A 14,811-nucleotide genomic window follows, 5' to 3' on the forward strand; every position below is an offset into this window, starting at 1 on the left:
CAGTAGCTAAGGGAATCCTTGGGAAATGTGAATGTATACAAATGAGTGAGTCCAGCGGAAATGCAGCGTTAAGGGAACTGGCTAACAAATTTACCAGACCACTGTTGGGTTGTTTTGTTTTTTTGAAAGCCACAGGGTATTGGCAAAAGCAACTCTTAGTCCTGATCTTTCAAGAGGAACCTAGTGTGATCCTGACAATTAGCCTATCTTCTGTCACCAGGAAAATAACACCATCTGATATTAAGAAAAGTGCTATATACCTTGGGCCAAATCCCATGGTCCTTTCAATGGGAATTTTGACCGAATGAAAAAGGAATGAGCCTTTGGCTCCTAGGGGATAACAGAGACAAGAACAATAGACAGCCTGGGTGAAGTCAATAAGGCCAATATTCACCCATTATGCTTATAATGGCTCAATCCTGCAAAGATTTAAGGAGGAACTCCCGAGAGCTAATCTCACCTCTGCTACTCACTTGTTCTGTGACCTTGGGCAAGTCCTTTTTCCTCTCTGTAGTTCAGCTTCCCCTCCTGTAAAATGGGGGGTGACGACAGCTCCCTCTGAGAAAGAATTAATGTCTGTGAAGCATGTGGAAGGTATAAAATGCTATGCTGTATATGTGGAGAATATTGTTAGTGGGAGTCTGCAGTGTATCCTGGAGACCTGTGGAGGTGTTGTGTGACAATTGCTTTATGATATAGACAGATCAACACTGTGGTAAAGCAGGGCCTAAACTATCAACCTAAAGAGAACAAAAGAGTGAAGCCAACATGTGCCAGGGGATGCACCTCTACCCTGTTTAAGACCAATCCCAAACCTGTGGAGAAGTTTGGCTACCTAGGGCATACGCAGTGCCAGAATGCTATGGTTGAGGATGAGGTCACCCATTGTCTAGCCAAAACCAAGCACTGCATTTGCAATGCTGTCACACCACCTACGGAAAGAGGGGGGTCTTGCCTTGGTCTGACCATGCATGTGCAGGTTCACCTGTCCTGTTTGCCGAGTCCTCGTAATGTCTCGTTAACATGAGACTCTGTCGTCATCATCAGTCGGAGCCCTCTGAGTGGACGCTGCAGATGGTCCCTGTGACTGGAGCAGAAGAGTGAGACTAGGGAGGGCTGAGTTCCCTTCGTAGGTTGTCCATGGTCTCCTGCATAAAGCAAGGGGCTGGCAGGTGCAGTAGTACCCAGGTCTCCCTGGGCTGCCATGGTCTAGTGGTTAGAACAGGGTGCGAGGGGGCAGGAGACTGGAGTTCGGTTCCTAAGTGGTATGTGCTGGTCATAGCAATAGAGAGAGTACATGGCTCATGATTCTCTGGCTCTGCCAACAACTTAACCCATCCATGCCTTGGTTCCCCCATGGTATAATGGAGAATACTTTTAACTTTGTAATGAAATGAAAGGAGCAACATAATCATAATAATAATAACTATTGTAGACCTGGTCACTCCTTGTTGCGTCTTGCACCGCTAGATCTTGGTTGGAGGCTGGGGGGGGGGGTGTTTTGGAGGGGGAGTGGAGCTGTGTTTCCCATGGCTGTGATGCCTCCTCTTCCAGTCCCTTCCATCTCTACCTGGTGGAGGCAGGGGCTGCAGGTTAACACATTGGATCACAGCAAATTTGAGAGCTGTTAGAAGAGGCTAGTCCCATTGTCTCCAGTTCACTCTGGAAAAAAACAAGCCAGCACTGATGAGGAAGGAGCTTTTAGCATCTTAAATGTGGGGAATCCAGCGGCGAGGAAGCAGAAGTCTCCTGGTAGCTGGGCTGGGAAGAAAGGCATGTTTGCTGCTGAGCTGGCATATGCGGGGGATCAATGGCTGACCCTAGCCGGGCTTTTTTGGAGAGGGACCTGAAGCTATGTTTGCAGCAGTTAATGAGTTTTCCTATGTTCAGTCACACACAGTGGAAGTGAAGGCAAAGGGACACAGGGAGGAAGCAGCCAAGTGCTGTGACTAGGAGAAGGCAGAGCTTTCTGCACTGTTGGAAGGCAGTGCTAAGTTACAGGCCTGCAGCACCTCCCAGCTGAGGATCTTGCAGCCAGGTGGATGTCAGTATCACCCCCATTTTATAGAAGAGGCACAGAAAGGGTTAAGCGACTGCTCAAGGCCATACAGCAAGTCAGTGACCGCGCTGGGGGGAAAACCCAGGAGTCTGAGTCTTCTGCCTGTCCTAGCTACGTGCACTCTGAACTGGTGATGCAGGCCATGTATGCATCCTTGCTACACCCCAGGAGGTGGGGCAGGGCTGTTATCTCCATTGTATAGATGGGGAACTGAGGCACAGAGCGACTTGCCCAAGATCCCCTATGGCAGATCAGGGAATTGAACCCAGGTCTCCCAGGCAAGTGCCTGAACCACTGGCCCATCCTTTCCCTTTAGTCTTCTATTCGGGGAATGATCTAACACCGTGACCCAGAGAGCATCAAACCTGGGCTGACAGTGATGAATTAAAGGAGAGCATCAATTGAATTGAAGGAGAACGTGCATCAAAGTGAATGAGAACGTGAGGCAGATAATCTTTGGTTGCCCCCCCTTGTGCTCAGAGTTCCCATCCTGACCCCCCCTCCCCGCCCCGCACTCTAGATCTAATTGTGTATTGAGCGAGATGAATGGGAGAAGGAGATTAAAACACAGGTGATTGGTGCACAAAAGCCAGCGTGGGCCGTGTGAGGCTGCTCAGTGTATTGATTTATGCTTTGCAAGCATCTTGGAGCTTGAGGGCAAGAGGGTGTTGTAGTGAGGCTCCGTCCTGTCCCATTCCCAGCTCTCTCAAGGTCAGGCATCCAGGGGCGTGGTGCTGCATGGGGAGAGGGAAGCGAATTATTTCCTTTGTCTTCGTGGAACCCAGGGAAAGAGAGGAGTGTGTGTGTGTGTGTGTGTGTGTGTGTGTGTGTGTGTGTGTGTGTGAAGAATCTCTGGGTTTGTTCTTGAATTAAATGACCTCTGTCTCCACACAAGGTGATCTGCTCCTGCCACTCTCTGGCATGGGCTATGTCACACGGGTGTGCTTTGCTGTTGAAGTGCGACGCCTTTGCCGCCCCGTGTGCTCTCCCGTCACACGCAGGAGCAAAGACTAGAAGGCTGTGGGTTAAGGCAAGATCAAAAGCCTGCCTCTGCCTTGCTGGCCCTCGCCGCTTCAAACACGCACCTGGATTTCAGTCAAAACCGTGCCTGGCATCGGTGGGCCTTGGACGCCGGCCTTCCCAGCTTATGCAAACAAGGGAGACACAAGAGATTTTAATTGCCTTCCTGTGCTCTGGCCTCTCTCCCCTGCCCGACCTCTTTGCATCAGCACAGAGCAAAGGCCCACTTTGAAGCTGCCCCTTCAGCTTGAGGAGCAGCTAATTAGGCCCTGTCCTGCTGGGTGTGTGAAGTGACTTGGTTCACTCCAGCCAGGCAGGCCAATAAACAAGAGCTGGATTCTCCTCCTGGCTCGGAGGTTCAAGGCCAGGGTCGATCAGGGCCCAGTGGCCATATTTGGTAGTTGGTTGTTTGTACCGAAACCCGTTGGCCTGGCCTGGAACATGACCACTATCCATGAGGAGAAAGAGACTGTTCTACTCCTCTGAGTTCAGCAGAGAGAGGGCGACTCACGGGGAGCTCTAAGGAGGTGGCTGGGCATTGATTTCTATCCAAGCTCAGAGGCCAGTTTGCTGCTTGGTGGTAAGTTCAGGGTCCCGAATGGTGGTTTCCCCTGAAGCCTGAACAGACTGGGAGGAGAGCAGTTGGAGGAGTGTCTGACACTCTGCTGCGGACTCCTCCCAAGCGGCCTCTGAAACTTGTTTGACTCATGACTTGTTTTTTGGCCTGTTTTAAGATGTCCAGGTTAGGCCTTATCTCCACCACACCCACTACCCCGTTGGGTGATCCCGTGACCAGGCGCTAGATTCCTGCTGTCGTTAAAATATTGTCAGTCCTACGGCACCGGGAGGACAGACCTTTGAGCCGTGTTCCCAAGCCTTGCTGTGGCTCTGCTGAGTTCTAATGCCCTGATTCTGAGAGAGAGAGACCCAGGGAGTGGGGCCCGAAATGCCTATAAGCATTTTGTGCCTCCCAAATTGTAGCCTTAGGCGGCTGCTTGCCCAGCCCTCACCATGAATTAAAGCAGCCTCTGGGCCTACTTGAACTTGTGATGACTTTGAACAGGCCATTGTGGGCTGCTCTGCCCGTAAGAGCTGGACCTGAGAATGCTTTGGTCATATCCCTCCCCTTGTATATCTCAGTAAACCAGGGGTTCTCAAACTGGGGGTTGGGACCCCTGAGGGAGTCACGAGGTTATTACATGGGGAGTTATGAGCTGCCAGCCTCCAACCCAAACTCTGCTTTGCCTCCAGCATTTATAGTGGGGTTCAATATATTTAAAAGTGTTTTTCATTTATAAGGGGGGCAGGGAAAGGTCACATTCAGAGGCTTGGTATGTGAAAGGGGCCACCAGTACAGAAGTTTGAGAACCACTGCAGTAAAGCAAGATGGAGGCGCATTCCAGCTGCTCTGTGCTGCCTGGGAATCCCCCCTACCCCACCCAGCACCACCCCCAATGGCTGGTTAAGCCAGCTGTGTGGCCCCTAAATGGCAGCTCAGTTAAGGGGCTACAGCAGAGCCCAGAATTGGGGTCTAAGCGTATAGTCCTGTTTACGCCACCAGACTTAGTCGAGGGGCCCCATGTCCTAGCCCAGGCCCCAGACACCACAGCTAGCTTGTGTGGTCTGTGCATGAAGCTGAAAGATAAGGTTCCATGAGTTCAAGGAGTAATGGTCTCAAGTTGCAGTGGGGGAGGTTTAGGTTGGATATTAGGAAAAACTTTTTCACTAGGAGGGTGGTGAAGCACTGGAATGGGTTACCTAGGGAGGTGGTGGAATCTCCTTTCTTAGAGGTTTCTAAGGTCAGGCTTGACAAAGCCCTGGCTGGGATGATTTAGTTGGGGGTGGTCCTGCTTTGAGCAGGGGGTTGGACTAGATGACCTCCTGAGGTCCCTTCCAACCCTGATATTCTATGAATGCGTTTGGGAGGTCTTGGCCGCACCTGCCCTGCTTTTGGTGATGGGACCCTGCTGAAGCGCAGTGACTCGGCCCTTTGCTTTGAATGGAGCCCCAAGCAGCAAATGTCAGGCAGTTGCAGTGCAGATGGAATATCCTGCCTTGACCCTTTTCTTAGGGAAAGAGAACGCTGAATTCATGATGTTGCCTTGAGATGGGACTAAAATTCCTTCCCCATGGCTCCCCAGATGTTAGAAGGATAAGTGTGTGCCCGTAGCACAGCCGTGCACCAGCTGCAGCCTCCCTTTTCTTTGTGTGGATAATATTGATGTGAAGCTCTGTGCAGGCTGGCTCAAGGCTCAGAAACCCCTTCCTCTCCAGCACCATTGCTTTTGCCTCTTCAAATCCTCCTTGTTCTCAAGGATGTCGGTGCCCCCAAAATGCCTGCTGCAGGATTGTGGAGAAGGAAGTTTTATGGGGGGGAAGGACGGGAGGTGTGAGTGAGAGACTTAAAATTCACCCCTTCTTGCTTTATTGCTACAGTCCCCCTGGCCCCAGTTGCCCCAGGGAATGCAGAACTATTTCTTATAGGTATTACAGTAGCACCTAGAGGCCCTGTTGCGCCAGACACTGTACAACCTCAGAATAAGAAGCAGCCGCTGCCCTGAAGAGCTTACTGTCTACACAGCCCAGCCAGGTAACAGGTGGAGGAAAGATTATCTCCCCCATTTTACAGCTGGGGCATTGAGGCGTCAGTTAGGCTAAGTGACTTGCCCAAGGTCACAGAGGGATTCTGTGGCAGAGCAGGCAATTGAAGCCAGGATTGGTTTGTCAGAGTGGCTGAGCACCTTTTCTTCTACTGATGGCAGGCCTGGGATGGCTCCAGTTGGGCACCCAAGATCAGAGGCTAGTTCAGTACATTTGGGCCTTAATGATTTACGTTTGGGCCTTAATGATTTTCCTGGAGTCCTACAGCAGGCCAGAACGAGGAACAGAACCACGCTCTCCAGACTGCTTTAGCTCCTGTGTCATGGCTGCTCTTGGGCTCCAGCCATGACTTTACAGGAGTAGGCTGGACAGCGCTGGGCCCCGTGGAGGAAGCAACCAGCCCCAGTGGGGCCCTGAGCTGCCTGTGCCACCGCTCCTGAGGGGAACGATGCAGAGGATTTAAACAGACACCATGCATGGGCTGTAGGAGGAGAGAGCAGCCTGATATACAGGCGGGGGCAGCAGCATGGGCAGCCCCTGAACAATGCAGCCCTATGATGGACCCGCTGCCTCTGTGCTAAAGCCACTCATCCCCTGGCCTGCCTCTCCCACAGCTCCCCAACTGGGCCCTGTGATAGCTGCCCCCAGAGGAGGCCATTCAATGGGGGCACAGAAGTGCCATTAGGTGGCCACTCACCAACTCCACCAGTTGCCTGGTGGCGTCTCCCCAGTGAGCAGGCGCGGCCACGAATGGCTTCATTTCCCAGCTTGGCCTTTTAACACCACTCTGCCGCTATAGGCTGTGTGGCTAGCGAGTCCTGTTTGAAGGTTGCTGAGGGAGGCTGGGGTGGGCTCCAGCCTGAAGCCCTGTGCTGCCCTCAGGTGATGCATCTACCAGGCCTTTTGGCCTGTGCAATCCTACACCCACGTGGAGGGAAGGCATGTCTGTCAGCCATGCCTGTGTCGCGTGTTGGCCTGTGCTCTGTACAAGGGGAGTGTTTCATGCCCATGGTTAATGGCAGGCACTGCTGCACACTGATCATTGGCAGAACGGGCAGCAGGCATGCTGGTTTCAACAGCGCTGCCCAGGGGTGAGAAGCTAGACTAGCCTCCAGCCCCTTGGTTGGTTGGAGACAGTCCCTGCCTCCTTGGTCCATCTGGCGCTGACTTTAGTCCCTTTCGCAGGTGCCCTGGTATTGCCCTTCCCTGGCATGCTCTATGCTAGCAAGTTCTGGGGCCCTCCCCCTGCCAGAGGGCAGGGGCTGAGGACATTGGTTCCTCTCCATTCCCTGCTGCCTGCGGCTCCCGGGCAGTGAAACCAGCCAATAGTTTGCGGCAAGAGCTACCCACAGACAATGAGATTCTTTACTGGCACCCATCCCCTGCGGCCCAGATGTGTGCCCCACTTGAGACATGTCGGTGAACCACTGACCTGCCCATGGGGAGGGATGGGGCAGGGCATGTTAAGGGGGTGGGAGAGAGGTGCCTGCTGGCAATTAGGGATTCCCTTTGATGCATCCCAGCCTGAGGTTTGAGGCACGGCTCTGGCCACGTCTTGCCATGGGGATGCCATTCACCTCCTGTCTCAAACCTCTGCCTTCTAATTGCATTTTCCCCTGGTTGAGTTATTCACTGAGTCTCTGGAGGTGGCCAGATCATCACATGGGTTCTCGCCTCGGCCACATTTCACTCTGGACTATTGTTCACACCTGAGCGCGCCATAAAGTCGGTGGCCGGAGGCAGCTGGCAGAGATGTGGTGATCAGCTCCACAGCCCGGGGCACCCCATAAGGCACTGGGCTCTCATGCTGCTGACATGGACGGGTTTTATTGCTGCCTGCATTTCACAAAGAAAGGTAATGGCCAGTGGGCTGAATCAAGGTGCAGTGCTGCTCACGGGGGTAGCCCAGCTAATCCAGCAGTGCCTGACCAGAGCGCTCCAGCACCTAGTAATGGAAGGGTGGATGGAGAGGACGGAGTTCAGTCTTGTAATTAGGGCACGAGATAGGGACTCTGGACTCTCTGCTCTGCCAGAGCCTCCCTGTGTGACCCTGGGCAAGTTATTTGGTCTCTCCATTGCCCAGCTGGGCTGCTGCAGACTAGTCATCTGTACAATGGGGATAATAATACTGCCTGTCTCCCACCCTTTGCTGAATTAATAATGAAAATGTTGTAGCCAAGCCCTGGCTATTAGAAACTAGGGTGAGGGCGAAGATGGGGGCAGCCCTCCACACTGTGGGGCTCTTACACCCTCTTCTGAGACATCTGCTACTCGCCTCTGTCACAGACTGGCCTCTGGACCAGATAACCACTGGGTCTGATCCAGGCTGGCCCTCCCTGTGTCCTTGGCATCTCTGGCTAGATTCTTGCACTTTGGGGCAGGGCCTCTCACTTGGCGTATGTACAGCCCCTGGCACAGTGGGGCCCTGAGCTCAGCTGGCAGTTGTAGAAGCTACTGCAATACCAGTAGAGAGAGTAGATCAGGAGGCCTTTCATCACCAGGGTGCCTGGGTCTACAGCCGTCCCAGGTCTGCGGTGGCTAAGCGTCAAGGTGACAGCTCCGAGAGCTGTAGGTGGACTGGTTGGGGGGCTGAGCCCAGCACCTGCTGGACAGCTGCCACCTGTCCCAATTCACCCCACAACTGGTGCTAACTGGCAGCCTTGGGAAGAGGCCCAGGACTGAAGGGGCCATGGAGTCTGAGCCCTCTCCTAAGTGTGGTCCCTGCAGGTCCAGGCTGGAGAGGCATCCCCTGCTGCCTGTGCGGATAAGAGGAGGATTTCGTCTCCAGGGCTGTCAATCAAGCCCAGGGGTCCCCAATGTGGTGCCCGCGGGCACATCTAAATGCTCCCGTGTCCTGGCCGGCGGTGGAGCACTCGCCAAAATGCTGTCAAATTTCTGCTGCATTTCGGCGGCGATGCCTCTCGATGATGCCGCTTGTCACCGACAAGTGACGTCATCGAGAGGCGATGCTGCCGAAATGCCGCAGAAATTCGGCGGCATTTTGGCGAGTGCTCCACTGCCGCCACGGTCCTTCGTCTGGCGCCCACCAGACGAAAAAGTTGGGGACCACTGATCAAGCCCCTTCCTCCAGCTCTACCTCTGATGCTTGTTGCACTGGCTCGAAGAGGAAAGCGAGCTGTACTCCACGCACTGATGCTGTGACTAAGGGATCCCTATGCTGTTTGCTGCCAGCATGTCTCCACTCCGGAACATGCACGTCTGCATTTGGCCTGGCTGAGGGTTTCGTGTTGTGTCCTCCTATAGCGTGGAACGCTCGGTATGTTACCGGGGCTGGTCAAGGTGATGCTACCCATGAGGACCTCTGAACGTAGCCTGCTGCTCTCTGAACCCATCTGCTGGTCACGTTCAGGCTCTAAGCCCTTGGGGTGAGCAGTTCTCTGTGCTGATGGCCAGATCTAATCTATTAGAGGCCTGGCTAAGCCATACGTCCAGCTGGACCAGGGCACTAGTTCCAACAGGGACCTTACCAGCATCCCTGATTTTGGACAGTCCAAGGACACAGGTGGGAGTTCATCTGTTGGGTTGTACTTTAATCATCCCTGGAGAGTGCCAGGTTGTAGCCAGGTGCCCTGGCGCATTGGGAATGGAGGCCGGAGCCTCAAGCTGTGACTCTTAACCCTTCGCTGCCACCTCGCTCACTTCCAGCTTCTCTCTTTCCTTTTGGCCAAACACGTGCCCAGCTCAAGCAGCAAGTTTCCTCCCCCACTGGCCCTCCGTACACAGCAGCTGGTTAGGCAGGAGTGAAACCCGGGACTCCTGCCTCCCAGACCCATTCTCGGTCCTCTGGACTCCACACAGCACCGGGAGCTAGTGCTGTATGCTTTGCTGTGGCTTGTTGTTGTATCAGTAACATAGGGCATGACCGTTCCTGGCACATGTGATTTGTTAGTGGGGAGTGCGCCTCTTCAGACTATGGTGTTCCTAGTGTGGCCTCTTCGCCCCCTGACTGTTTTGGGGCCTGATCCTGCCCATGTGAATGAGGAATTTCACTATTGGTTCCAGCCTGGGGGTATAGCTGCACTGCAGCGTTTGTAGAGAAAACTGAGCTCGTTTTAATCAAGTCAGATCAAAGCTAGCTCGAGTAACAATGGCAGGGAAGCCTTGGCAGCCGGGGCAGCTGCACAGGCTTCCCAGCAGCCTGGGTACATCACGCCTCCGGCTTGCAGCGCAGACACACCCTCAGATCTCTGGGCCCTGCTGCAGGACGTCTGTAAATCAGTCTGAAGGAGAGTGGAATCCATTTAAAAACAGTTTAAGCTCTCAAATCATTAACAGCCTCCCTGAGCAGACTTCCAAGGTACAAATGAATACATTTTAATAGGAGGCACGGAGCAGAGAGCTGCTAATCTGCATTAATTCCTCTCCCGAGGCTTCAGCTGCAGAAACGAGCAATTCAATACAAGTCAAATCAAATGCCCAGGACAGATTGAGGGAGATGGGCTCTGCGGAGGGGCGGTGCACAGAAACACCAGCAGGAAATCCAGGCTGTGGCAGCAGCTTTTGCTTGCTCTTGCTGCACGTCTGGTTGCTGGGGGACATTTTGTTAAGCGCACGCTGCAGCTGAGGCTGATGATTGGCTGCTGTGTGCTTTTGAAACATGAGGGGTGTGTGCGTGTGAGAGAGAGAGAGAGACTCACCCACCTGAACTGGGGTTGTGTTGCCCCCTGAATTCTTTCTTCCCAGTAGTGCCAGTGTGTTCCCCAGAGAGCTGGGTTCTAGACCCAGCTCTGGCAGTAGCCTGCTCAGTGACCTTGGGCAAGTCTCTTCTTATCCCCGTGCCTCAGTTTCCCCTCCTGACCTTTGTCTATTTAGACTAAGCTTTTTGTGGCAAGGACTGTCTCTTACTACATGTACTCTCAGTGCCTGGCATAATGGGGCCTTGATCTCAGCTGGGGCCTCTAGGCCTTACCATAATTGGCCAAGTGAAGCGCGATCCTACATTCAGCTGCTGTTTGGACGTAACACAATAACTTTTGAATGCCAAAGCCAATCAGTTGTAAAATTTCAGGGAATGTGCTAGGCCTCAGAGAGCAGAACCCTGTTGAGTTTGAGGCAAAATGGAAAAAATAGATGACAGAAATGGGGGACACAGAGAGTCCCTGGCATCTGGTTAGCAGAGCTAGCAGCTTCAGCCAGGTCTGTAATTGTCTAGAAAGCAAAGAACCACTTGATGGCAGTGTCAACATCTTCCAGCATAACAAGACACCAGCCCACCCGTCAGCTCAGCTCTGCTCCGCTCATCATCCCAATAGGGTTAAAAGTGTTGGCACCCTGAATGACTTATCTGCCAGACAGAAAGAAAAGAAATCAGAATGGTGGGGGAAAGGGGGAATCAGGGCCCCTGGCACTGGGTGGGAAATGGGGGACCCTGGTGAAGAGAAGAATGGGGCGTCACAGCCCCTGGCATGAGGGAGGAGGTGGGGTGGAAGGGAGCTTGTGGGGGAACGGAGAGATCAAAGGAACCCGGATGTGGGCAGTGAGCTTGGCAGATTTGGGAGCAGGTGGCAAGGCATCACCGTTGGGCCTAACATCTGTGTTGCCCTCCCCTTATAGGTCCATATGTACGACCCATATGATGACTATTACCAGACAGTGCCCTTGGATTCCCACCAGACCATGTACGTCAGCTCGGGATACTACGGCACCCAGTATGGAGGTATGTGTTTCCCCATCATGGCCTCCCCCCAGCCCACACTGGCCATTGAGGGGCCCCCAATGAGGCGGGGGTTTAGCAACCAGTCAGGATCCAGAGGGCTGCACCCAGCATGCAGGAAACAGAGCAGATTTAGACACCTGTGTTATTTACTTGTCAGTGTTCAGATTCCAACCTCTAGAGGGCAAGGCCCATTTACACCCCAGCCAGTCAAGCCACGGTATCATTCTTACTAAATTTACTGAGGGTTCTGTTTATTTCTGTCAATGAAGCAGAAGAGGACACCTAATTCCTTCAGGAAATACGTTTCTTGAGTTTTTGTAACTCTAGGTAGGATTCAATCCTTCCTAGCTTCACCAGGAAAGGACAAAAGGTCACGGCTCAATAGTTACTTGGCATCATCTCCTAGAGCTAAAATGGGCAGTTTATAAACAAGCTAATATTTTTTTTTAATTTAAAAACTAAATTCCTACTGTGTTCTAGCACTGGTCCAAATTGCATTGCACAGCAGTGCTGCTGCAGACTTCTGGGCCATTCCTGGAGTCGTATGCAAAACATTATATTCATGTATTTAATGTAACATAAATGCATTGACTTTACTGCTTGCAAAAGGTGCTGGATGGACACTCTCTGCTTTTGAAAGGTGCTGAGATACCATGGTGATGGGTACCAGCATCAGAACCTCATTACAGTCCCTTCTGGCCTTAAAATCTTTGGGGCCAGATTTTTAAAGGGATTTAGGCCCCTAGAGATGCAGGTAGGTTACTGAGGACCATTGAACATCCTGCTGGGCTCTTCTCTGCATCTTTAGGCACCTAACTACCTTGGAAACGTGGCCCTATGAACCGAGACAGACAGGCCTAGAGACTGACCTTCTCTGTCTATCTCCTAATGGGTAACAGCTGCTGCCTCACCCTGTCCCAGTAGTGGTCATCTCATAGGAAGGGAGAGGAGTTCATTCTGCTTAGTCCTTGGCGCCTCTGCACTGATTGCCAACAGGGACCCCAGTTAGTGCCAGTGGTGGTGCTGATTTCCGTGACAGCCAGGGACTGGACTGAGACCCAGCAAACTCGGTGCACAGAGGCCGCTGAATGGGCAAGGCTGTTCTTCAGTAGCTGAGTGGGTGCTGGCTGCTGTAGGGGAGAGCTGGATGTGGGGCTGGTGAGGGTGGGTGGTACGAGCATGGGGACTAGTGCTGGGGCAGGGGCTGAAAACTGAGGCTTATTGGTCCTGGGAGCAGGGCTGGTTGGGGTGTGCTGGCCTTGGGTGGATGGTCTGGGGTGGAGGGTGATGCTGGGGTTTTTACTGGCACTGGAAGTGGGGGGCTGCCTGAGATTTACTGGTGCTGGATGGGGGATCTGCATTGGGAGTCTGGATTGGGGGGCTGGTTGTGGCAGAGAGGCTGGCTGAGGGGTTACTGGTGCCGAGAGACGGGTTAGCTGGGGGGTTACTGGTGCTGACTGAGGTGGTTGGCTGGGGGTTACCGTTGCCAAGAGGGGGGTTGGCTGGGGAGTACTGGTGCTGGTTGATGGGGGGTTAGCTGGGGGGTTACTGGTGCTGGTTGAGGGGTGTTGGCTGGGGGGTTCCTGGTGCTGGTTGACGGGCGTTGGCTGGGGGGTTCCTGGTGCTGGCTCAGGGGGGTTGGATGGGGGTTCCTGGTGCCGAGAGGGGAGTTAGCTGGGGGATTCCTGGTGCTGGTTGATGGGGGTTGGCTGGGGGGTTCCTGGTGCTGGCTCAGGGGGGGTAGCTGGGGACTTCCTGGTGCTGGCTGAGGGGGAGCTGGATGGGGGGTTACTGGTGATGGAAGTGAAAGCTCGCTGAGGAGTCACAGATGCTGGATTTCGGGCCAGCTGGGGGGTGTTACTGGGGCTAAGGTTGGGGATCGGCTGAGGGATGTTACTGGGGCTGGGATGGGGGATCAGGCTGGGGGCGTTGCTGGGGCTGGGATGGAGGGATCGTGCTGGGGCTGGGACGGGGGATCAGGCTGGGGGCGTTGCTGGGGCTGGGATGGAGGGATCGTGCTGGGGCTGGGACGGGGGATCGGGCTCGGGTGGGTTGCTGGGGTTGGGATGGGCGATCGGACTGGGCCTGGGACGGTTGATCAGGCTTAGGGGGTTGCTGGGGCTGGGATGGGCGATCGTGCTGGGGCTGGGACAGGGGATCGCGCTGGGGGGGTTGCTGGGGCTGGGATGGGCGATCGTGCTGGGGCTAGGACGGGGGATCGCGCTGGGGGGGTTGCTGGGGCTGGGATGGGCGATCATGCTGGGGCTGGGACGGGGGATCGGGCTCAGGTGGGTTGCTGGGGCTGGGATGGGCGATCGTGCTGGGGCTGGGACGGGGGATCAGGGTTGGGGGGTTGCTGGGGCTGGGATGGGCGATCGTGCTGGGGCTTGGATGGGGGATCGCGCTGGGGGGGTTGCTGGGGCTGGGATGGGCGATCGTGCTGGGACTGGGACGGGGGATCGCGCTGGGGGCTGGGATGGGCGATCGTGCTGGGGCTGGGACGGGGGATTGCACTGGGGGGGTTGCTGGGGCTGGGATGGGCGATCGGACTGGGGCTGGGACGGGGGATCAGGCTTGGGGGGTTGCTGGGGCTGGGATAGGGGATCGTGCTGGGGCTGGGACGGGATCAGGCTGGGGGGGTTGCTGGGGCTGGGATGGGCAATCGTGCTGGGGCTGGGACGGGGGATCACGCTGGGGGGGGTGCTGGGGCTGGGATGGGCGATCGAGCTGGGGCTGGGACGGGAGATCAGGCTGGGATGGGGGATTGGGCTGGGAGAGGTTACTGAGCTAAAGAAGAGAAGCAGGGATGTTCCATGGGAATTAACCCTCTGCCAAGCAGTGGGCAGCTGCTGCCTTCTCTCCTCCAGGCTGAGGGGTCCCAGGACCCGCTGTCGTGGAGCCAGTGTGCTAGTCTGTGACCAGAGGGAGAGGCGGCTTCCCATCCGAGCCTGAGCTTGTCAAACATTTACAGGAACCAAATCCCTGGATGCCCAGCTGCTCCCGCTCCCATCTAGCCACATCCCTAATGATAGGGTGACATCTGGTGGTACCAACCTGGAACTGCCCTGGCTGCACCCACGGCTTCGGAGTCCAGCTGTCATGTCACAGACGGGCTGCAGACAGTCCCTTGGCTCACCACAGCAGTGCAAGGGGCCTGCCCTGAGTGGCCTGGGACTTCCGGCAGGGGTGGATCTGCACGGGGCTCAGGCAGCCGTCCTTGGTCCTGTCCCAGCAGGAGGGAAGGATGCAGGCCCTGCAGTGGGAATATACACCAGGAATTAAAGCTGTTAACCCGCCCATCGTTGGGTAATCTGGACCCTGGGAGATTCCAGCCTCCCACCGGGCAGTACCCAAGCAGCACACCCAGCCCTGGGGAGGTACATGAGGCAGCTCAGCTATACACAAGGCCCCGTGGGAGCTCAGAGCTGAGAGCTCCTTGCTCACGTCTCCAGGG

At 54.8% G+C, this 14,811-nt stretch overlaps 1 protein-coding gene across 1 annotated transcript in view; it reads left to right on the plus strand.

The window, feature by feature from the left end:
• Nucleotides 1-14,811, plus strand: part of PLEKHB1 (pleckstrin homology domain containing B1) — a 32,726-nt gene that overhangs the window by 16,252 nt on the left and 1,663 nt on the right. Inside the window, exon 4 of the mRNA XM_050931114.1 lies at nt 11,255-11,357. Within this exon, the coding sequence (XP_050787071.1) occupies nt 11,255-11,357 (103 nt within the window). The remainder of the gene's footprint in view (nt 1-11,254; nt 11,358-14,811) is intronic.

Source organism: Gopherus flavomarginatus, chromosome 1 (genome assembly GCF_025201925.1).
Source record: "Gopherus flavomarginatus isolate rGopFla2 chromosome 1, rGopFla2.mat.asm, whole genome shotgun sequence".
In the NCBI taxonomy this organism is placed as follows: Eukaryota; Metazoa; Chordata; order Testudines; family Testudinidae; genus Gopherus; species Gopherus flavomarginatus.